Here is a 24,762-nt window from a genome sequence, read left to right as displayed (position 1 = left end):
AAAAGCCAACTATGCAGTTTGCATCACTTTCACACTCCAATTAATCAATACACCCCCTGCGTGCATGGCAAACTCGGAAACACAAGAGTAAACAACGGCTCCTTGTGTATTGTCTAACCATGAAAGCCTCATCTGAGTCTCCATAATATTTTTAAAGGAGGGATCCTGCCAGATTTTCACATACGGAGAGCCATGTTGCTGTTGCTGCTGTGTGATCCCTATTTAGTAAACTGTAAGTAATGTATCAGCATTTACTTGATACAGCAAGCGTGCTGTGACGGTTCCACCTGAAGACGGAAGTTTGTGTTGCCTCCGAAACGTCGTGATTTTATTTTATTTTGTATTTTACTTTTATTAATTTTTATTTTTATTTTTTACCTACGTGACTTTACCGAAAAAACCTAAGAATATGAATCCTTGCAGTCACGAAAGCTTCAAATCTAGAATTAATGTATCAGCATTGTGATGTTTGACACCAGAGAACCCGAATAGCCTCATGCAGAATAGCCTGAGAACGCACAAGCTATAGATCTATGCACGTATAGATCTAGATTGAAAACTCATTTATTAAGAAATGCTCTTTATGTTGAGTTTGTTGTCTTTCCCCCACGACTCCGATAAGCACGGTTGGCTACGTAACCAGAACGGCACTACAAAGTGACAACATGAGTCCGTGTAATGTCGCGATAAATTATGATGATATACCGTAGGTGTGTTAAGCCCAACTATCGACGCTTCCCATTGGTTGCTGACTCTGTGGCATCGCCTCCCATTGGCTGGACGAGGCTCATGCGTGCATCAACGATGCCCGATGCGGTACTCAAACCAGAGGTCGCAACCGGGTACCCGATACCCGTACCCTACCCAATACCCGGCTACCCGTACCCGGCCAGGTATGGGTACGGGTACCCGTTTGCGACCCTGGTGCGGCCGGGTACGGGTAGGCCGTGAGTCACTGATGAGTAACCGTTTGTCACTCATTTCCCAACGTCTTGTCTCTTCTCACAATTCAAGTTCCTAGAATCAACCCACCCGCGCCTGCAACATGGTTTCATCCCAGAGGTCGCAATCAGGTACCTGATACCCGTACCCTACCCGTACCCGGCCGGGTACGGGTAGGGTACGGGTACCCGTTTACGACCCTGGTGCGGCCGGGTATGGGTACGGGTAAGGAATCATAACCCGTTTGCGACCTCTGACTCAAACCCAGGCCCTTCATGCTGTGCAACACACAGGTGGTTACCACTGCGCCACCCTACTGCTCACTTGTCAAAGTAGAGTTTTTACCACTTTTATATAGTCACCGCATGGCCTTAACAAAAATGTAATTGCCAAATTTGTGAAGTTATACATGTGCATTCCGTAAAAAAGAAGTGCATTTATACTCTCTAAATACACTTTTTGAAAAGATATGGAAAAATAATGTCAACTAAATACGAGTGTTTAAATGTATTCTAATATAAAATAACATTTTTATGCTCCGCAATAATCACATTCAGCATCTGCATTATAATTACAATGCAATAGCATGGTCACCATGGAATGAAGCAATACTTCGTGAATTGGCTATTACAGAGAGTATATGACTTGAAGCTGCAGTAAAATCAAATAGGCTACTGAATAATAATGTCTATGTATACGACCATATTCTTGACAAACTTTATTTTACAATTTTTATTTGATGTGCACACACATTAGCAAAGGGCTAATTGCTTTATTTAATTACTGTCGATTAAAACCTTGCTGGCATTTGTGACTTACAACCTGGCTCCCCCCCCACACCTTCTATTCATTCTCCGTGGACTCTCCCCTATCTACCTCTTCCTACTGGTCTCACTCTACTCGCCTCCACACACGACCCAACCTCTCCCCTCTCATCTCACTCTACCCCACTCCACACACTCTCCTGCCTCTCCCCTCTCATCTCACTCTACCCCACTCCACACACTCTCCTGCCTCTCCCCTCTCATCTTACTCTACTCCCCTCCACACACTCTCCTACCTCTCCCCTCTCATCTCACTCTACTGCCCTCCACACACTCTCCTGCCTCTCCCCTCTCATCTCACTCTACTCCCCTCACACCTCTCCTCCTCTCCTCTCCCCTCTCATCTCACTCTACTCTCCCCTCCACACACTCTCCTACCTCTCTCCTCTCATCTCACTCTACCCCCTCCACACACTCTCCTGCCTCTCCCCTCTCATCTCACTCTACTCCCCTCCACACACTCTCCTGCCTCTCCCCTCTCATCTCACTCTACTCCCTCCTCCCTCCACACACTCTCCTACCTCTCCCCTCTCATCTCACTCTACTCCCCTCCACACTCTCCTACCTCTCTCCCTCATCTCACTCTACTCTCCCCTCCACGCACTCTCCTCCTGCCTCTCCCCTCTCATCTCACTCTACTCCCCTCCACGCACTCTCCTGCCTCTCCCCTCTCATCTCACTCTACTGCCCCCCACACTCCCTACCTCTCCCCTCTCATCTCACTCTACTCCCCTCCACGCACTCTCCTGCCTCTCCCCTCTCATCTCACTCTACTCCCCTCCACGCACTCTCCTACCTCTCCCCTCTCATCTCACTCTACTCCCCTCCACACACTCTCCTGCCTCTCCCCTCTCATCTCACTCTACTGCCCTCCACACACTCTCCTACCTCTCCCCTCTCATCTCACTCTACCCCACTCCACACACTCTCCTGCCTCTCCCCTCTCATCTCACTCTACTCCCCTCCACACACTCTCCTGCCTCTCCCCTCTCATCTCACTCTACTCCCCTCCACACACTCTCCTGCCTCTCCCCTCTCATCTCACTCTACCCCACTCCACACACTCTCCTGCCTCTCCCCTCTCATCTCACTCTACTCCCCTCCACACACTCTCCTGCCTCTCCCCTCTCATCTCACTCTACTCGCCTCCACACACTCTCCTACCTCTCTCCTCTCATCTCACTCTACTCCCCTCCACACACTCTCCTACCTCTCCCCTCTCATCTCACTCTACTCCCCTCCACACACTCTCCTACCTCTCCCCTCTCATCTTACTCTACTCCCCTCCACACACTCTCCTACCTCTCTCCTCTCATCTCACTCTACTCCCCTCCACACACTCTCCTGCCTCTCCCCTCTCATCTCACTCTACTCCCCTCCACACACTCTCCTGCCTCTCCCCTCTCATCTCACTCTACCCCCCTCCACACACTCTCCTGCCTCTCCCCTCTCATCTCACTCTACTCCCCTCCACGCACTCTCCTACCTCTCCCCTCTCATCTCACTCTACTCCCCTCCACACACTCTCCTGCCTCTCCCCTCTCATCTCACTCTACTCCCCTCCACACACTCTCCTGCCTCTCCCCTCTCATCTCACTCTACCCCACTCCACACACTCTCCTGCCTCTCCCCTCTCATCTCACTCTACTCGCCTCCACACACGACCCAACCTCTCCCCTCTCATCTCACTCTACTCCCCTCCACGCACTCTCCTGCCTCTCCCCTCTCATCTCACTCTACTCCCCTCCACGCACTCTCCTGCCTCTCCCCTCTCATCTCACTCTACCCCACTCCACACACTCTCCTGCCTCTCCCCTCTCATCTCTACTCCCTCCACACACTCTCCTACCTCTCCCCTCTCATCTCACTCTACTTGCCCTCCACACACTCTCCTACCTCTCCCCTCTCATCTCACTCTACTCCCTTCCACACACTCTCCTACCTCTCCCCTCTCATCTCACTCTACTCCCCTCCACACACTCTCCTACCTCTCTCCTCTCATCTCACTCTACTCCCCTCCACGCACTCTCCTGCCTCTCCCCTCTCATCTTACTCTACTCCCCTCCACACACTCTCCTGCCTCTCCCCTCTCATCTCACTCTACCCACTCCACACACTCTCCTGCCTCTCCCCTCTCATCTCACTCTAACTCCCCTCCACACACTCTCCTGCCTCTCCCCTCTCATCTTACTCTACTCCCCTCCACACACTCTCCTGCCTCTCCCCTCTCATCTCACTCTACCCCACTCCACACACTCTCCTGCCTCTCCCCTCTCATCTCACTCTACTCCCCTCCACACACTCTCCTGCCTCTCCCCTCTCATCTTACTCTACTCCCCTCCACACACTCTCCTGCCTCTCCCCTCTCATCGCACTCTACCCCACTCCACACACTCTCCTTCCTCTCCCCTCTCCTCACGCTAAACCCCACTCCACACACTCTCCTGCCTCTCCCCTCTCATCTCACTCTACTCTCCCCGCCACACACTCTCCTACTCTCTCTCCTCTCATCTCCCTCTACTTCCCGCCACACAGCTCTCCTGCCTCTCCCCTCTCATCTCACTCTACTTCCTCCCTCCACACATTCTCCTGCCTCTCCCCTCTCATCTCACTACTCGCCCTCCACACACGACCCAACCTCTCCCCTCTCATCTCACTCTACTCGCCTCCACACACTCTCCTACCTCTCCCCTCTCATCTCACTCTACTCCCCTCCACACACTCTCCTACCTCTCTCCTCTCATCTCACGCTACTTCCCCTCCACACACTCTCCTGCCTCTCCCCTCTCATCTCACTCTACTCCCCTCCACACACTCTCCTGCCTCTCCCCTCTCATCTCCACTCTACTCCCTCCACACACTCTCCTACCTCTCCCCTCTCATCTCACTCTACTGCCCTCCACACACTCTCCTACCTCTCCCCTCTCATCTCACTCTACTCGCCTCCACACACTCTCCTACCTCTCCCCTCTCATCTCACTCTACTCCCCTCCACACACTCTCCTACCTCTCCCCTCTCATCTCACTCTAGTCCCCTCCACGCACTCTCCTGCCTCTCCCCTCTCATCTCACTCTACTCCCCTCCACACACTCTCCTACCTCTCCCCTCTCATCTCACTCTACTCTCCTCCACGCACTCTCCTGCCTCTCCCCTCTCATCTCACTCTACTCCCCTCCACACACTCTCCTACCTCTCCCCTCTCATCTAACTCTACCCCCCTCCACACTCTCCTACCTCTCCCCTCTCAAACTCACTCTACCCCCCTCCAGGCACTCTCCTGCCTCTCCCATCTCATCTCACTCTACTCCCCTCCACGCACTCTCCTGCCTCTCCCCTCTCATCTCACTCTACTCCCCTCCACACACGACCCAACCTCTCCCCTCTCATCTCACTCTACTCCCCTCCACACACTCTCCTACCTCTCCCCTCTTATCTCACTCTACTCCCCTCCACGCACTCTCCTACCTCTCCCATCTTATCTCACTCTACTCCCCTCCACACACTACCCAACCTCTCCCCTCTCATCTCACTCTACTCCCCTCCACACACTCTCCTACCTCTCCCCTCTCATCTCACTCTACTCCCCTCCACACACTACCCAACCTCTCCCCTCTCATCTCACTCTACTCCCCTCCACGCACTCTCCTGCCTCTCCCCTCTCATCTCACTCTACTCCCCTCCACACACGACCCAACCTCTCCCCTCTCATCTCACTCTACTCCCCTCCACACACTCTCCTACCTCTCCCCTCTTATCTCACTCTACTCCCCTCCACGCACTCTCCTACCTCTCCCATCTTATCTCACTCTACTCCCCTCCACACACTCTCCTACCTCTCCCCTCTCATCTCACTCCACTCCCCTCCACGCACTCTCCTACCTCTCCCCTCTCATCTCACTCTACTCCCCTCTAAACTCCAGCAACCAAGGCTTTCTGTCAAGGTCCCCAGTCAACCGTTGCTCAGTGAGAGGTCACTCCTTCTTCTCTGCTGTCCCCATCATCTGGAACTCCCCACGGCCATCTGGGCTGTTAGCTCAGGGCTCAGAGGCTTTCTTATGTTCACATCTGCTTGTGGCTACTTATCTCTATAAAATAACAATGTACACAAATATTTTAGGACAGCGTCTTAAGATGTGCTTGCATTTATAGACAATATACATGCAAATTGTATCGTATCGAGTGGCCTTTCCACTTTCTCCCTGCCAATCACTGAATGTCCCCACATAGATTTTCAGCTCAGAATGTTTCTGCTTTGCTTCAAATGGACACCAGGGGATGTGTGAGTAGTGCAACCTCATTGCCAATAAAGAGTCATCAGAGGCAAACCTGTTCAAACAGTCCGATATTCAATTAACCAACTTCAGAGTGAAAGTTGCTTTGGATTGCTTCGTGGTCTTAAAGGCATTTGTTTTTACATGGCATTTAGGTTAGCCTAACAAGAGAGCTATTTGGTAATTTGTTTTAACCCAAAGTGTCAATGAAAAGTGTTTGTGCATAGACATACAACACAAAAGGGGTTAGCACATGAGTGTGGATAAAGTTAGGCAGCTGTGGGCATGCACAAGCCAGATGTAATGAAAGACCAGGCACCACATTGATGAATGGAAGCAGTCTTTGGCACATACCCTCAAGTCTCGCACACATCCCCTCTAAATCACATCACATACGACAGCAACTTCATTCACGATGGAGTTCCCTGTACATGTCTGTTCTGGATGAAATAATACGGCACGAACCTGCCCTGCTGATATGTGATTCGACACACGCTGACACATTGCAGGAAGTCCCTCGCCATTAGTCTGGCGGCTCCTTTGTTTTGTCTACTGCTTGTGAGTACGCCAACTTTCACATCTTCTTGGTTCTTTCGGTAAAGTCACGTAGAATGGAAATAATAAAATAATAAAAATAAAACATCATAAAATAATTCTCACGACGTTTCGGTCACAACGCAAGCAGCCGTCCTCAGGTGAAGAACAGGTGTGTCTTTCAGACTCTGTCTTTTTGACAGACCTGTTCTTCGTGAGAATTATTTTATTATGTTTTATTTTTATTATTTTATTATTTCCATTCTACGTGACTTTACCGAAAGAACCAAGAAGATGAATCCCTGCAGTCACGAAAGCTTTAAATCGAAACTTTCACATCATTGGCTTATCGCCACCACGTCTCTCCTCTACCTTCGGTACATTGTTGGGAACTGCGTGGATTTCACCACGCACAGTGGTACCTCGGGATACGTCGTTAATTCTTTCCAGAAGGTAGGACTTATACCGAAAATGACGGAAACCAAACGAATTTTTTCCATAAGAAATAAAGGGAAGGAAATAATCCATTCCAGAGGATAATAAATTATATTTTACGTGGCATATTATACATTAAGGGGGTGGTATGAAATAATTTAGACACTACTTATTACTAAAATGCATACATAAACGAAAATAAATGCACAGCGAGAACGGAGCCATGGTGCCTGCCTCGTCCATTGCGAGTGAGTATATTTCTTGAACAATGACATGGGACCTCTGTCCCACTACGTTTGTTTTCTCTTTTGGAAACAACTCAAAGGGGGGTTTTTGAAGGGCATCGTTTCGTTGCGCTCTTGAAGGCATATGCTCATAACATGTTCTTTTGCTTAGCACCAAATCACGTGTGTTAAGTACGTTGATTCTTTCGCATCGTACGTAGCCAGCCGTGCTAATCGGAGGTGCGGGGGATGGATCATCATCATCATCGTCGTAATCCATGGTCTATCCACTGTTGGATGATCACTTTCTCTAGCAGCTGCTACCTACCATGACCCTGCGATGTAGTAATTCACCTAGCGCCTGGGCACGATATTATTTAATTGCTCCATCTCCAACTCAATTCTCAGACGTGTTCCATTCCTTGGCTGCCACTCTATCATTATTCTTGCCTATTGGCCATGGTTTCTTCTAAGTCCACTTACTTAAAAAAAAAATATTTACCTGTGATATGGTAAATAAATTTTTAATACGATATTTTATTCCAATTTAGCTTTTGGCGTCCATGTCATAATTTTTATTATTTTTTATTCATAACACTGGTAAATTAAGTGCATAAATCCATGTTATAGAGTGGCTGGTGGTAGGAGCTAAACAGAAGATCACTTCTTAGATCTCTTCAAGTGATCACTGGAGGCAATGCGTTTGTCCACATCATCTTCTCTAGAAATGTTCATCGCGTGACAGTCAAATGCGCCGACAGTAAAATCTTCAATATTCGCGGGTGTTACGATCGCGGTTGCGCGTACTCGCGACGAATGCATCGGAGTGCCCTTTGGATTTCGTGCGGTTTGTGTTTAAAACGTTTGCGGCGCCGTGGCACACGCGCGAGACCACCCGGATAAGTGCCCACCGCCCCACCCCCCCCCCCCCTCGGCCGGCCTTCGCACGCAAAGTGCTTTCATTTGCAATTGCTTGGGAATTACGTACCGTGAAATATTCATTTACTCACTGAAATTTGCGTTTGTAGATATGTTCACGTTCAATATTACGAAAGGTAAGTTAAATCATTAATATCACACCGCTATACATGTATTCATTCATTCATATATACGTACAGTTTGTATGTTTATATTTAAACGTAATATGTAGGTTTATGTTCCCCTAACCATATTTTCCTCATGAGCCTTAAGGATTAATATTCGCACAGTTCCACAAGAACGTATCCCCCGCAAATATGAAGGGTTGACTTTTTTATATTTTAGCATTTTTTTCAGAGCTGGATTTCCCCCACGCCCGAAATTTAATTATGTCGAAAATCTAAATGTAGTTATTGGTGGTCAGAGCAAGGCCATCAATGCATTGTAATTGAAAACCCAATTTAATCTAGGATAGCTACCCCAATTTGAATCTCGAATTTCAGCAGCGCTCTCCCCTCTAAGCCACCTGCTAATCACCATTAATATGTATTTCCCCCTTCTTTGTGATAAGCAGCCGCCAAGCTAATTGAACACAAGGTATAATGAACCTGCTTTTAATACCATGTTCACAATAACAATGACAACATTTACCTAGAAAATCCTCGCAATACACTCCGGAAGCACGGGCCTCTTTGTGATGTTTGCAACATGTATAATGGGAGGAAATTCGAGTGTTCGGAGAAAACACACACATCCCCAGCAAAAGTACGACACTCAGAGACGAACGTAGATTGGTCAGTAACCTCTTTACTGTCCTGCATCTACACAGGCCACATCTTAACGGTGTAGTGGGTGCTTGACGCATGCGGTGATTTTTGAATGACGCACCAGCCTACCCCAAAATATATATAATTGCGGTGATTTGGTGAGATAAATATGGATAAATGGATGATAAATATTGATAAATACACATCGAGATGATCGTATTACCCGTATTGGATGTTGCAACAAGTACAATGAGCCATTGCCTACCAAGGTTTGTGGGAAATTCAGAGGGCAAGTGGATTGAATGCAAAACACTTACCCTTGTCTCCCGAAAACAAAATCAAAACACGGCTACAGACACGGATTGCCGACAGCCTGCAGTAGCTGGAGAGGACTGCACGAAAAGCAAACGCGGAGTACAATGTAAAAGCGAGATCGCATCCAATGTCGACGGCTGAGCATGGCAGACGATACCGGATCGTATCGTTGCTCGTTCCGTTTAGCGTTTCACACTCGTTTGAAGTTAGTTTTTCAAATTATATTTTGCCACTTCCCTCCCACGCACCCTTTAAATGAGGTCACGCCCTATAGGTTTTGTTGCAAATTATATACATGGTAAGGGCGGCAAAGAAACAGGCACACACAATATTTAGCAAGCTGAACTGATTGGCATCCCCATTTTCCCTTGCTCCCCTATTGCTCTCTTTCTCTCTCTCTCTTTTATGAAAATAAGCACGCACGCACAGCAATTTTAATAAATGCCCTATCCTTTGCGGGCCCCCCTTAGCAAAGAGGTCAGTACGCGAGTGAAGCTACAGTGAAATAAATTGTACACTTGCCGAGTGTTTTATAATGCCAACGTAATTGCACCTCTTTACCTGCCATGATAAATGGTTCTTGGCAATTAAATAAATTACCCTTATATACCCCTTTTTTTTCCCCCTCTGGACACTCACTTCGAATAAATAGTCGCACCTCTTTGCCAACGCTTTAAATGGCTGGGTAAACATACATTTTCCCCGAAACGTGGGCTTAGTTCAGCATCTCGAGTTAGACTTGTGTCTAACACACACACACCGAGCTGCACTATTTTTAAATCCTTTATATTAAGTTCGCTCGCTTGCTTAGGACCGTGCAAATCTTTCGGTCGTTTTTTAACCCACTTCCCGTGATCCAATCGAGCTGACATTTTCCACACAGACTCGTTGTGCGTGACAATTAATGTTCGTGAAAAAAAATTCCAAAATTTTACACTTTTTAGGACAAAAATATTATATTTAATTACCAATTGCTTAATGGTGCCATGCAATCATCTGACCCATAGGTGGCAGCCATCTCAAGCCAGAGGACGAGAGGACTCTAGCTGCCACGCATATAAAGGATTTATAGTGGAAAACTTTGTTTTTACGGGTTATACTTATTAACATACCATAGTTTAAGTGGCTGGCGCTAAAAATAATAATCACCCTGCCCTTGGCAATAAAAGCAGAATGTCATTGCCAACACGTGCTGTCATTCTCTAAAGGGATGTTATAATCAAGCATATGCACACTGCCTTTGGCTTCTGATAAGAGTCTAAAATGACAAAGACCCCCCATCCCATTTAGCTCCGTAGACGATATCAGCGCGAGTGCTGTTAGCTCAAGCCCATTGAGGGCGGCACGGCACGCACGAGAATGGCACGGGCAGCACCACGCCAGGTCGCCTGTCGTCTCCTTGGTGCCGATGTGAATACACCACATCGTGTTGTCATGTTATGCTAAGTCAACCTAAATGAGGCCCAGACCATTGTCAAAAGTATATTTTCCCAGCCCCTGGATTTTTCGTTGGTCATGAATCAATCCCATTTTGATAAGATTATACAGTCGTCACACTGCCCCTTTCAGTATGCACACACACACACAATTCAGTTGGTCTACATAATTTCTAAATACAAAGGCATATGTATCGGCGATGTTAAATCGGAGAAGGGTAAAAACATGAGCGGTGGCGCATTTGACGTTCGTTACGGAGATTCGCGGTTGAAGAACAGCAGCCGCCATAGTTTCCAGCGCAGGTGTGTGAACCATTTCATGCGGTGTACCGTCTGCTTTCGCAGTCAACGTTAAAGATCCTATCGGTGCTATTTGACAAAGAGTAGGCCATGTGTGCCAGCAACGTGGGCCAAATGTGCGAAAAAAAATGAGAAACTACTCACAAATGTCTCAATTGGGTAAAGCCACATCACAACATTTCCCCACTGATGACAGATTATACTCGTCTGCGAGAAAGATCGTGCCTTTGTGGTAGCCTTGTGCATAAGAACGACGCAGATACCTAATATACTAAATTGCTATTAAGAGTGTTACATAGCTAAAATACCAAATGTACTAAATTGCTATCAGAGTGATACATATGTAGTGACGTTAATTGTGTCACTATGGTGTTAGCGCCAGCCACTGTAACAAGAGTGCTACTTTGCGTCTATCTGGAACCTCTCTCGGGGGCCAGAGTGAGCATGCGAGCGGGCCCTCGGGGGCATAGTCCTGGTGACGGCCTGAGAGAGGGCAAGTGAGGACGGGGTAGTCTGGGTGAACCAGAGAGGGCACGTGACCCGGACAAGGTAGCGAAGGAGGCTTGAGGGACACGTGATGCTTAGTCGGGATCCATCGAGAAAGATCCCAAAGGGGGCGTGACCGAGGGTGGAGCGAGGCCACGCCCAGGAGCATAAAGGGGCGGTCCCGAGATCGTTCTTGGCTGTCCTCTGGAATCAACCCTCGGCGCTACGTCTCTCTAATACGCCTTTTGGCGTCCTCTGGTCTAACACCGTTTTGAGACGAGGCTTAAAAGAAAGCTGTCTCTGGTGTGGACCAATCAGTTTCAAAGACAATGCATATATTATTAGAGTGTTTTCTTTGTTTGCATTCTGACCACAAATATTGTGGTTAGTGCAGACACGATTCCTTGTAAAAGGTTTTAGTTTGGTGCTCAAACATCTTAACACAGCTGTTTGTTGCCAGAAAAAAGGGGCAACCCTATTCTCATGAGTAACATTTTTGCAAAGAAACATTTTATTTTCGTAAATTGTTTAATTTGGGATCTCAAAAAGAATTGCATTTAAATGGTTAACCATTTGCAAAATGTGTGTTTACTGCACTGACTACAGGAGTAAGCATTTTAAGATTGTTTTTTAAAGATGCAAATGAACGAGACAATGAATGGATAAACGTATGCAATTCAATACAATCACGTGTTCAATTAATTCTGCAAAAAAAACCGAGCTTGTATGCAGCTGAATTGCTGAACACTGCAAGCGCCAGTATGACATTGCTTTCTTGTGCTCATGTATTCACTTCATATATACATAATATGTTCAATCATTCAATCATCACAGGATGACCATGCAATAGAGCCTAACAGCTCATTCGGCCCTTACTGCTGAAATGAATGCAATCTATCTACAATCTATTTATAATTTGCCAGCCGAGAAGACACACTCATTGGAGCATCCTAAGGTGAGATGGAGCAATGCAAAGTCACATGCACAAATGAAACGGATTACAGCCACACACGAGCACAGGTAATGATGCCAATATGCATGTGCATTCATGCAGCAGTGGCTAGAGAATGGCTGTTGATTATTATGTTGTGTTCAAAGACAGTGGAGTGTTATCTAAAGACACATTCAGTTATGGCAGCGTATTATATTAAATTCTAGCTGCAGCTGTCGTACAACGGCATGCTATATTTAACTCTGGGGTGTGCTGCAACCCATATCTACGAAAGATCCCCTATGTGCAAATACGTATTGGGTGATGTTCATCTCTATTGGTAGTCCTAATCCAGTCGTTGAAATTCCAACTTCTGGTCTCTAAGACAATACACATTCATTTCCCACCAAACGGTGAAGTCTCCAGTGGTACTCACTTTACCGACCCTAGATGGATTATCGACTAAACCTGGATGGTTATTGAACTGATGAATGGCAGCCTGCTGCTCTTCCAGCTGAGCTGTGCCCAGACCATACCCATTATAAAATCAATCTTAAATATCACCTTCCTAATATTTCAAACTTTTAATTTCATTAGCATGCATGATACGTGTTATATTAAATCCTCGCTGCAGCTGTCATACAACGTGAAGCACGATCAGTGCATGCATTGCAATTTAGTATGATGAGCAGCTCATAGTCATTACATGAATCTATAAAAAATCTGGAATATTGATCTTACAAACTGCACTAAACAATCCCAATTTTTGTACTTTTTATCGGTAGCAAGTTAGGCAACGTCCGCTACAGGTATTGACAGCTCCTTCAAAACACCATTACAATAGTCTGCGTGAAACAAATCTACGAACACTAAACTAGGAGCAAACAAGTCAAGTGTCGAAGCCTGAGAAGTAATAAATATTAGTCCTGGGTACCAGTGGGTGGTGACACAGTGGGTACCAGCGGGTGGTGACACAGTGGGTACCAGTGGGTGGTGACACAGTGGGTACCAGCGGGTGGTGACACAGTGGGTACCAGCGGGTGGTGGCAAGTGGGTACCAGTGGGTGGTGACACAGTGGGTACCAGTGGGTGGTGACACAGTGGGTACCAGTGGGTGGTGACACAGTGGGTACCAGTGGGTGGTGACACAGTGGGTACCAGTGGGTGGTGACACAGTGGGTACCAGTGGGTGGTGACACAGTGGGTACCAGCGGGTGGTGACACAGTGGGTACCAGAGGGTGGTGACACAGTGGGTACCAGTGGGTGGTGACACAGTGGGTACCAGTGGGTGGTGACACATCGGGTACCAGTGGGTGGTGACACAGTGGGTACCAGTGGGTGGTGACACAGTGGGTACCAGTGGGTGGTGACACAGTGGGTACCAGTGGGTGGTGACACAGTGGGTACCAGTGGGTGGTGACACAGTGGGTACCAGTGGGTGGTGACACAGTGGGTACCAGCGGGTGGTGACACAGTGGGTACCAGAGGGTGGTGACACAGTGGGTACCAGTGGGTGGTGACACAGTGGGTACCAGTGGGTGGTGACACAGTGGGTACCAGTGGGTGGTGACACAGTGGGTACCAGTGGGTGGTGACACAGTGGGTACCAGTGGGTGGTGACACAGTGGGTACCAGCGGGTGGTGACACAGTGGTAACCAGCGGGTGGTGACACAGTGGGTACCAGTGGGTGGTGACACAGTGGGTACCAGCGGGTGGTGACACAGTGGGTACCAGTGGGTGGTGACACAGTGGGTACCAGCGGGTGGTGACACAGTGGTAACCAGCGGGTGGTGACACAGTGGGTACCAGTGGGTGGTGACACAGTGGGTACCAGCGGGTGGTGACACAGTGGGTACCAGTGGGTGGTGACACAGTGGGTACCAGAGGGTGGTGACACAGTGGGTACCAGTGGGTGGTGGCACAGTGGGTACCAGTGGGTGGTGACACAGTGGGTACCAGTGGGTGGTGACACAGTGGGTACCAGAGGGTGGTGACACAGTGGGTACCAGTGGGTGGTGACACAGTGGGTACCAGCGGGTGGTGGCACAGTGGGTACCAGTGGGTGGTGACACAGTGGGTACCAGTGGGTGGTGACACAGTGGGTACCAGCGGGTGGTGACACAGTGGGTACCAGTGGGTGGTGACACAGTGGGTACCAGTGGGTGGTGACACAGTGGGTACCAGTGGGTGGTGACACAGTGGGTACCAGCGGGTGGTGACACAGTGGGTACCAGTGGGTGGTGACACAGTGGGTACCAGCGGGTGGTGACACAGTGGGTACCAGTGGGTGGTGACACAGTGGGTACCAGTGGGTGGTGACACAGTGGGTACCAGTGGGTGGTGGCACAGTGGGTACCAGTGGGTGGTGACACAGTGGGTACCAGCGGGTGGTGACACAGTGGGTACCAGTGGGTGGTGACACAGTGGGTACCAGTGGGTGGTGGCACAGTGGGTACCAGTGGGTGGTGACACAGTGGGTACCAGTGGGTGGTGACACAGTGGGTACCAGTGGGTGGTGACACAGTGGGTACCAGTGGGTGGTGGCACATTGGCTACCGCACTTCACTACAAAGCCAGAAACCACAATTCAATGCCGGACGTAACTAAAATCCTTGGCGGGCATTATCTGGACTGAACCTGGACATTCCCAAGGTTGACTCGGCCTGAAATGAGCACCTGGTGGTACAGTGTACGAACATAAGTATCGTGCTGCCATTCAGGCTCTGACAGGTGATTGCTGACTCATCATCATGGCTTGGCTTCGCGAACGAAGATCTAGGAAGGACATCCACGTCTTCTGCAGGCACGCTGGTGGCTGACGAAGCCTATGCGGGACAAGCAGGTCCTGCCACAACGGCTGCAAGTGAAGGTCTGATCTGGGATGGGTGCTGAGGGATCATGGTTCTTCCTCCTTCTCCTTTTGTCCTCCATACGGGCCCTGCGGGTATCTTCGAAGAAGGAGGTGGCCTGGTGGACTGTGTGCCGCCAGGAGTTGCAATCAGCTGCTTGTGTTGCCCACTGACGGTGATCGATGCAGCAAGCAGTGAGGGACTTCTTCAGGGAGTCTTTGTATCGCTTTTGTGGTGCCTCTATGTCGCGATTGCTGACTACACATGCTCAAACAGTGCATAAGGACGTATGAGGGATCTTTGTCTTTGTTTACTTTCAAAATTGTACGTGTTGAAAGTGAAAAGGAAAGCCATGCTAAATGAGATAATTGATCAGGAATTGAGGAAGCCAATGCAGTCACCTGGAGCTCTTTACTAATTAAAGTGGTGTCTTGCCTTTCTGTTGACAACCCACGCGTTTGCAGTTGTGCTATGTAGCTCTCTGGTGTGTTTTCAGGTTGCAATTTGTCAAATTAGTTCCCCGAGAATCTTCCAGCATGCCGATGGACATACGGTACAACCCGAAAGCACATCCGACAGCTATTGTATACCGGAACCAAAAAGAAAACACAGCGTTGCTGTTTTGTTCACAATCTGAAAATCCATGGCCACGTGATGAGCTGTTAGTGTAACAGCAAATATAAAAAATTAACCCGTAAAAACAAAGTTTTTCACTATAAATCCTTTATATGCGTGTTCAATGGGCCACAACCCAGCCCACATTGGTCTTTGAAACGGGCGGCTAGAGTCCTCTCGTCCTCTGGCTTGAGATGGCTGCCACCTATGGGTCAGATGATTGCCTGCCACCATTAAGCAATTGGTAATTAAATCTAAAAAAAAAATCCCTAAAAAGTGTAAAATTTTGGGAAAAAATGTTCACGAAAAGAAATTGTCACGCACAACGAGTCTGTGTGCAAAATGTCAGCTCGATTGAATCACGGGAAGTGGGTTAAAAAACGACCTAAAGATTTGCACGGTCGTAAGCGCGCGCGCGCAAGCAAGCAAGCGAACTTAATATAAAGGATTTAAAAATGCGGGCCTTAGCATGGCATTCCCATGGCAATGAGGTGTAGAGCGTGTGAGTGCGCTGTCGCGTGCGGTCACTGAAGCCACGGTTACACAGCTTCTCCTTGAGGTACGTCGGGTGGTTCAGGATATTGTTCACTGACAGCGGTACATAGCATTAGACAGGTTCCACTGTGATGTTGATGAGAGTGCAGGCTTTTAGCATGGCATCGCATGCCAATATTTCATTAGTGTGACAGAATTAGTTTGGCTGTGTTACTGCTAAAAGCCACCACTGGCTTAATGTCATGTGCGGTTTGGGAGAAAGAAAAAAACCTAATTAAAAGCATTATACAAAAAAAATGTCTTCATATTGCTCAGGGTCAGCAGAACAGCGAAATATGTCAGGGCATACGGATCTATTTCCAATTAGAACAAGACCTTTAAAATGAGCCATTGCTCGTCAAAATTGCTCCCGCAGCTTAGCGTTCGTTAGATTCAGACAGAAAAAATATAAAGATCCAGAGTTAGGCCGAGATACTAAGCAGATCAGCATCCTAATCAAGACATAGCCTTGATTCCCACTCATGCACTCATGTCATACAAACACAATTACCTGCCCGCCATTGACATTCTTCTTCATTATAATGCATCATCGTGGGTCCCTTGACCAGGAATTCAGTATGTTACAACCCCTCGTGAGCCTTGGGCAAACATTAATTGACATTTTATTTCCCGAAACTATATTTTTCAATCATTTTCTGTACAAGATGATTCAATAATTGTCTTATCTGTACTATATAAAAAAAATGAGTATAATAGTTTTTTATGAAAATACGTGTGATAGTTGTGGTTGTAAATTTACTTTTTCTACAAATTATTATACTACGTAAATGTATATAGAATTGTTTTTTTTACAACACATCTTCACTGGATAATAATTAAAATTTTGTTTAAAAAAAACTAAAAAAATACGACTTCCATGAAAGCACAATAAACAACATATCTGGCATTTAATTAAGGGTAAAAAACCCACACACATATCATTGGTTATTTTACAATTTATGTTCAGTTCTGTGTCTTTGGCTAAGGTCAGACATTCAAGAGCCGCTGTTAAGCTGTCAAAATGTTTTCATGTCCAACTCAACACTATGCTTGCCACTTCTTGCCACTGTCAACAATGCATTTTTGTTTGTCGATTTAAAGTGCTCCTTGAGTATGTAACAAAGCGCACACCATTCCTGCAATAAACACAACGTTCAACCAGTGGCCTCTCTGGGCAATAGTTTGAGGATAAAAAAAAACACGATTCCAAAATGTTCCTTGTTGGGTGCGATCGTGTGGGTAAAATGCCACTCAACGAATGCCACTGTCTGTCATTCACCCTCCTCCACCACCTGACACAGCCAAATAAACAACCGCGTCAATTTGTTTTCCATTGCGATGCAAATAACATCCACCTTACATTTGACCAGTTTTGGATAATGTGAACGGGAGCTATTAGCTCAGTGGGCTTTCTTCTTCTTTAGTGCTGCCTAACGGCGTGTGCGACTTCACGATGATATTGGTCCCGGTCTAGCACGGCGTGTAGAGTTTGTGCTGTTGTTAATTGTAGCCATGTTTTGATGTTACTGAGCCATGTCGTTTTTGGCCGTCCTGGTCGTTTTTTCCCTTCGATTTTTCCTTCCAGGATTTGCTTTAATAGCTGGTATTTGTGGTCGTTTCGGGCAATGTGGCCTAGGTAGTAACACTTCCTGCTTTACCTGGTAAATAAAAAAGTTTTGTTTTTACTAACTCATTGTGTGTTATGGTGGAGCATCACGTGCAATAACATATATCAACAGATCTCCACCCTGTCTCCCCGCATATAAATATACTCATCGGCATATTGGCTTTCCACACCAATATTGTCTGGAAAGCTCATAGGTGAGGCATTTCAAATAAAAGCCTTTCTTGATGACCTCAGCTGACCAACCCTGGCGTGAGGTAAACTGCGGGCAGCTGGCAACAGCAGCAACTTACATCTCAGGGCGCAGAATTACAAACTAAAAACGAGAGATAATCAAAGGGACCAAGCTAAGAAAGAACTCACTCACCCAATCACTCACTCACTCATCCAGAAACGACTAAGCAAGGGATGTAGAGAAATGAAGCAACTCACCCACTCACTCACCGGTAAGTAACGGGATGGACCAAGCAAGGGAATGAGAGCACGGAAGCGATTCACTCACCCACTCACTCACCCGGGAGTGAATAACCAAGATGATGAATGAGAGAAAGGAAGCGATATTAAGAAGTCTGAAGGCACGGGGTTGAAGAGGAAGGTGTTGAGGTGACACTTGAAGGCAGCGAGAGAGAGAGGATGTGGACCATGTGACGTTGCCTGGTGCATTGGTTTCCAGTTGCAGAAAGAATGCGTTGCAAGGCCGCACTCATTACACACAAAGCGCTTGCCACGAATGAACCACAGTGCCTTGCTAATCTCATCAAGGAGCGTAAACCATCACGTGAACCCTGGTCATCCTCGCAGCAGCTTTTGGCTAAGCCATCGAACGAAGACGATCACCGCATCGTGCGGCGCTTTCAGACGCACTTCTGCGGCCGTCTGGAACACTCTTCCTTGTGGTATTAGGAAGCCACGAGAACTATGCACTTTCAAATCTCGATTGAAAACTAATTTCTTGAAAATTATCCTTAGGTTTTTTTCGGTAAAGTCACGTAGGTAAAAACATTAAAAAGTGAAATAAAATAAAAATCACGACGTTTCGGAGGCAACGTCGTGATTTTTATTTTATTTTACTTTTTAATGTTTTTACCTACGTGACTTTACCGAAAAAAACCCAAGGATATGAATCATTGCAGTCACGAAAGCTTAAAATCTATATTTCTTGAAAATTGATTTCTGTACATAGTTTGTCGTCGTTCCCCCGCACCTCCGATGATTACGGTTGGCTACGTGCGGTGCAAAAGAAGTTCAACACTCACCAGCAGCAGTGTCAGCCGTGTTCTCGTACAGCTCCGTCGTCGCCTGGCCGTTGGGTCTCTCGCTCGCCTTGTGCGACAGCTTCTGGGTGGCGGAGGCGGCCGTCACGACGGCTTTGAAGCTGCGCTTGCGCTTCTGCACGTTGAGCTCCGGCCTCAGGAGCACGATGTACACCTTGGGGCAGAAGAGCATCCCCAGCGAAACGGAGGCGCTGAGGCTCATGGCGATGGTGAGCGTGGTCGTCTGGATGCCCAGCTTCGCACGCGCGGGGGAGAAAGGAAGAGGGGCAGACAGAGAAGATGACAAGTTCAGCGGGTTAACATGACATGTGTGCAACGGGTAAGTTCGCTCGAGGCTGACTGAGAGCGATCGGAGGTGGCATTTCAATGTCTGAGATAGAGGTGAAGAAATAATAGGTGGATTAGGTAAAGGGGCAGCCCTGCAATTGCTTACTTATGCCACTGCTGCTGAAGGCATACCACTACAGGGAGCTCTAAAAGAGCCCCTTCCAGATGGTATGTGGCCTAGTCTGGCACATTGTTCATATGTTTTAGTGGAGGCCGGGGAGGGCCTAGTGTTTACCCCACCAAACGCGGCCTGCAAGTTGACTAAATGTGGTGAACCCATTTCTACTGCTCGGTGGACAGAGGGGACGGGGGGGGGGGGATTTTGAGATACTTTTCCATCTATTACTGCCACGCTGGGTGATACGTAGTATCAATTTATTCATAACTGAAAGCTCACCAAAATCGAGTTACTTTAGAATTTTTTTTTCATTGATATGAGATACCACCTATTCTCTATTTTTTCATCTCATTTGTGCAGTTTTGGTTACAATTAACATACATGTGTAGAGAAGTTCCGACGGACGTACTCGTAGACGGAGGTAAGTTAAGGGCTTCCGCCAGGGTTTATTAAAGCTTATCAATATTACACAGCAGGGTACACAACTCCCAGGGGCTAGGGGTCCCACTCTGAGTCCGGGTCCCTGCCGGCTAGCTCCGGTCTCTCTCTCTCGTGTCGGATCGTGGACTCTGTTGACTCCACCGAGCGGAGAGAGAGCACCTCTACGGCTACCACCGGCTTCTCCCCAGACTCCCTATTCGATCCCTCTCTCTACCCCTGGTTCCCTCTTCACCCTGTTTACTCTACCCGTTCCCACAGTGACCCCGCTTACGTCACGGGGTCTCCCTTAAGTACCCTAGGAGACGTGACGTCATCGCACTGAACGGCACACCTGACGTCACGTCCCCTTTTTACTCCTCTACACGTGTAATATTTGTGTATAATTTGCACAAATCACACGTATTCTACATTCATTTAAGGAAAGCGTCATAGATTGCCATGACACTTGTGCACAACGGCCCTGCATGAAATGTTCTGCATCTGGGGGAGAAAAAATCTATAAAATAAACCAAAGTGCCCAAGAAATTCACACACAATGAAAAAGGGTTAACAAAGCTTTGAAAATAGCTGTACATTATATTTGCTGTACTGTAATATATTGGTCACCTTTACATTTCAGGTTGGATTAGCCATGTAAGAGACGATCTATACACAATATATAAATCAGTCTTCAGAGTGAAATAACAACTCGCTGATTTATAATGTCACATTTTAGAGAGAAGCTTGCACGAAAATATGACACAAGTGAAAACAAAGGTGATTTCTGCTCGAATGAGCATTTTGAGTTGCGCTAATCTCCTGGTGGAAATTCCACATTATTATGGCGGGGGTGAGTATAACCATGGGCCCAATCCACTGTTGACATATCCACAAAGTGGTACTTCATTTATTTACCCTGGAAGGATGATGGACAGAGTTAACCCCCTTAACCAGGATTTGAACTTCTTATGATTGGGATCTGATGACTCTGCAGCTGATCCACCTGACCAGTTGAATATTATCCAGAGTTATTTGTCATATGAAGTCAACATGAATGACATAAGAATGCAATATTCAGCACTCTCTGGATCATCCCGACTTTATATGTCTATCCAGTCACATCACTCTTCAACTATGCTGCCCCATTGCTCACGATCACTCGCTCTGCAACTTTGTCTGCTCTTCTCAAACTTTACACTCGAATAAAATGTGTGCGTCTCATTTTAAAGGGAGCTGATGGAATTCGCCTCCTCAGCACTTTCTGTTGAGATTACAACAGTTTGGGCACCTTCATCTCTCGAGCTGGCACCAACGGTAATCGCACACTTAAGCGAAATTACATACTTTGGGCCATTCAAATTCTCCAGGTGCTGCTATCAAAAGTAATATAGGAGTAGCCGTGCAATTATGTATTCAATGACCTCAATTGGCCACACGATCTTTAAGACCCCACCCACATCTTTACCTTTTCTAAAAATGCAGATGATAGCCATGCATGCACAGATTTACTTTTTACAGTTCAATAAAGAGGTCATTTGAGGTATGCTCTCATAAGACGTCTTGAATATTGCCCGTTGTGTTCTAAGCTGCAGAACACCGTGAAGTGCAATACGATGTTGTTTTTCATGCAGTTGAAACAACAGTGCAAGTTTGCTAAATCTCCCCCTCCTCTGTACACCTCGCAGTACAAATGGCTACACAGCAGGTTGTGTGTGGTGGGATAGAGTGTGAGTTGGGGCGCCACGGCAGTGCGATGTTAACTACCTCGCCTAGTATGCAGGAGGTCGTGGGTTCAATCCAGACCCTGACGCCTGCTGCTGTATATTTGGAGTTTGAATATCTCTGTCTATCTTGCCATTGTAATATGTTAACTACCTCGCCAAGTATACAGGAGGTTGTGGGTGCGATCGCCATCCTGACGGCTATATTTGGAGTTTGCATGTTCTCCCTGTGGTCGCATGGGTTTAAGAATATTTGGCTGATATTAATTTCCACATGATGAACAGATTCGTTGAGCTATCATTTGTGATAGCTGAAAAATAGCTATATTGCTCAGTGGGCCTTACCTTGTAAAATAAAAAAAAATCTTTAGTTTAGAATACTCACAGGTATTACAAGACATCTGGCAAGTGTGGAAGAGTAGGCCAAAATAGTCTCTCGAGAGAGAGTGGCTGTCTAGAGCTCCTTCTGGAGCGGCTTTCTGGAGATCTCGGTGGCAGCAGTGGCATGATGAGTAAATATGCGTGTACAGAGAGAGACACGGGTACTCATCATGCACAGCGGCTGTGAGAGACGCACAGACAGACGCGGGCAGCGTGAGAAGCAGAGAAAAAGTCACGGTGAGAACATTTTACATTCATTACACAAAATGATGACGGGGAAAGATGACCATTTAACGCGATGTCTTCTGCGACCGGTATTACGAATCACAACGCGTTCGTGATGGCGTTGTGGGCTCTTGCGAGGATGGCATCAATGCAATGCGCCCCCAATGACACTATAACGCAAGTAATAAAATCATTGCAATGTAAAGTACTGCAAGGTTTAAGTGCACATTCCAGCAAATACGTGTGAATTTGAAGCAATCGTAAAAGTACAGCACACGTTTTTTTTTACTAGTGTGTATGCTCAAATTATTTCGCACCGTACGTAGCCAACCGTGCTAGTGGGGGGAGTGCACGTGATTGCAGGGCTGCATCCTTGCGTGTTTTACGTGTCGTGGTTGGGCATCAGTAATCCGGGGTTGATGGAACCCCCATGAGACTTTTTACCTAAAGGACGGTAGGCCATACTTCTGAAGTAGTGCAGCAATTCGGTGCTTGACCGACGGCTGGGAATGTAATCCTCTCATTGCCAGGCTTGCTCTTGGTCTCAACTGATTCTTGGATTCTCCTTGGCTATCCGTTGCCATTGTGAGTGTACGTGCGTGCGTTCTCGTTTATCCCTAGGTCGAGGATGCCCTGTCCTCGTTATGGTTTCATGTCTCATTGTTTTCTCATGCTGTGTTTTCGCTTCTCTTTGCCCTGGCTATTTAGTGTATTTTTATTGATTGCGTTTTGTTTGCAGCTTTTATATGCTGTGGCATTTCAAGCAACGAATGCATTGCAAATCCTTACTTATTCTACCTGAGGAGCATTGCTAACCCCACTCCCAGTATTCATTTGAGCAGGGACGATTGTGGCTTTGTTAATATCTGAAGTTGATGTTGATACCTGAACACAGCAAGCAGCAACGTACTCAAAGCCGCGTGTCTTTCTTTTTCTTCTCTAAGCCAGCCGTTCAATTGGTTTGTTTGTGATTGCCACGCGTGCCTGAAACATCTCTTTTTGGCTGCTTCCCCAACACCTGCAGCTCGCTGCTGGAGATACGAATTGTTTGCCTGCAAACGTACGTTCAGTGGGGTGGGCAAGTGAGGTCAAGCAGAGAAAACACTCGGGAAGATAACAAGTCCAATCAGACCCACGTGCACACACACACGTACAGCAGCAGCAGCAGCATCAGCTGCTTTCCATCGTACGCTGCATGCGGACAACAAAATCAAGATCCAGAATCACATCTCGACAAAATGCCCGAAACCCATCGCCTTGGCGATTTGCCCCGTTGATGTTGTTGATAACGTCGTACACTTTGGCATATGTCAGCAAAAAGGCAGACAAAAGTGTGTATTCACCAACAAATGAATTGCGCTTTTGATATCTAGAGCACTGAAGTTCCACATTAGGCTCACACACATGATACATCCATCATTTAGACGACATTTGGTTTATCTTGTCAGGAATAAAACATTTTCCCATTAAAGAACTGCTTCATATTCACATTTCTCAGCAAGCAGGTACAGTATTATCAGTAAATTTGGTCAGTGTATAATTAAGGGCGGGGCGAAAAATGAACCAATATTTTCGCATGAATTTGTTGCTAAAACTTGGAATAGATCCCCATCCTTATTTTATTTTTATTAACAGGATTGGAATGGTTCTAATCCCTTTTTATTGCAATTCACGAATTTTCATTGCAAGAAATTACAATCACGATGCTCACAATCTTGTTTAAAAAACAACAACACATTGAATCTAGATTTGAAGTGTGTCCTGCTGTATCGATTCCACCTGATGATGGTCGCTTGTGTTGCGATCGAAACGTCGTGATTTAATTTAATTTATTTTATACCTACGTGACTTTACCGAAAGAATCAAAGAGTAACAACACATTCCTTTAACATCTATAAGGCAGAGTAAAAGGAACCGAAATATCTCCTAAACCCAGTGGAGCATGGGGCAGTGTTCAACTCCATCGGTGGACGCAAGTCAGTGATGGATATTCCACATTTCTATGGCAGAGGCCAGTCCCTCCACAAGATGACCACTGATAACGTTCCACAAAAAATGCATTCGTTTAACAGCGGGTATGAAAAACCATTCTTCCATGGAGTAGCTTAGAGTAATGTCGAACATTTAACGGCTGAGTGACAATGGGAGGCAAGGACGCTTGGCATATTTTTCCAGGACACACTTTGTGTTTCGTCGCGTTAACTCCCGAAGCCATGAGTGTCCCCCCGCGGCGTCGCATGCTCGTCTCCCACTGTCCCCTGTCTTGCTTCCCCCTTGCACGCTCGTGG

The 24,762-nt window shown here is 46.9% G+C and overlaps 1 protein-coding gene across 2 annotated transcripts in view; it reads right to left on the bottom strand.

Moving 5' to 3' along the window:
• The window catches only part of LOC133342583 (metabotropic glutamate receptor 8-like), a 276,081-nt gene that overhangs the window by 5,032 nt on the left and 246,287 nt on the right, over positions 1-24,762 (bottom strand). For both annotated transcript variants that reach the window (XM_061551797.1, XM_061551796.1), the window contains one exon: positions 19,265-19,517. In XM_061551797.1, coding sequence (XP_061407781.1) covers positions 19,265-19,517 — 253 coding nt within the window. The remainder of the gene's footprint in view (positions 1-19,264; positions 19,518-24,762) is intronic.

This window comes from Lethenteron reissneri, chromosome 15 (genome assembly GCF_015708825.2).
Source record: "Lethenteron reissneri isolate LAM-NWPU_2019-01 chromosome 15, ASM1570882v1, whole genome shotgun sequence".
Taxonomy (NCBI): Eukaryota; Metazoa; Chordata; class Hyperoartia; order Petromyzontiformes; family Petromyzontidae; genus Lethenteron; species Lethenteron reissneri.
This window is presented reverse-complemented; position numbering and strand designations above follow the sequence as displayed.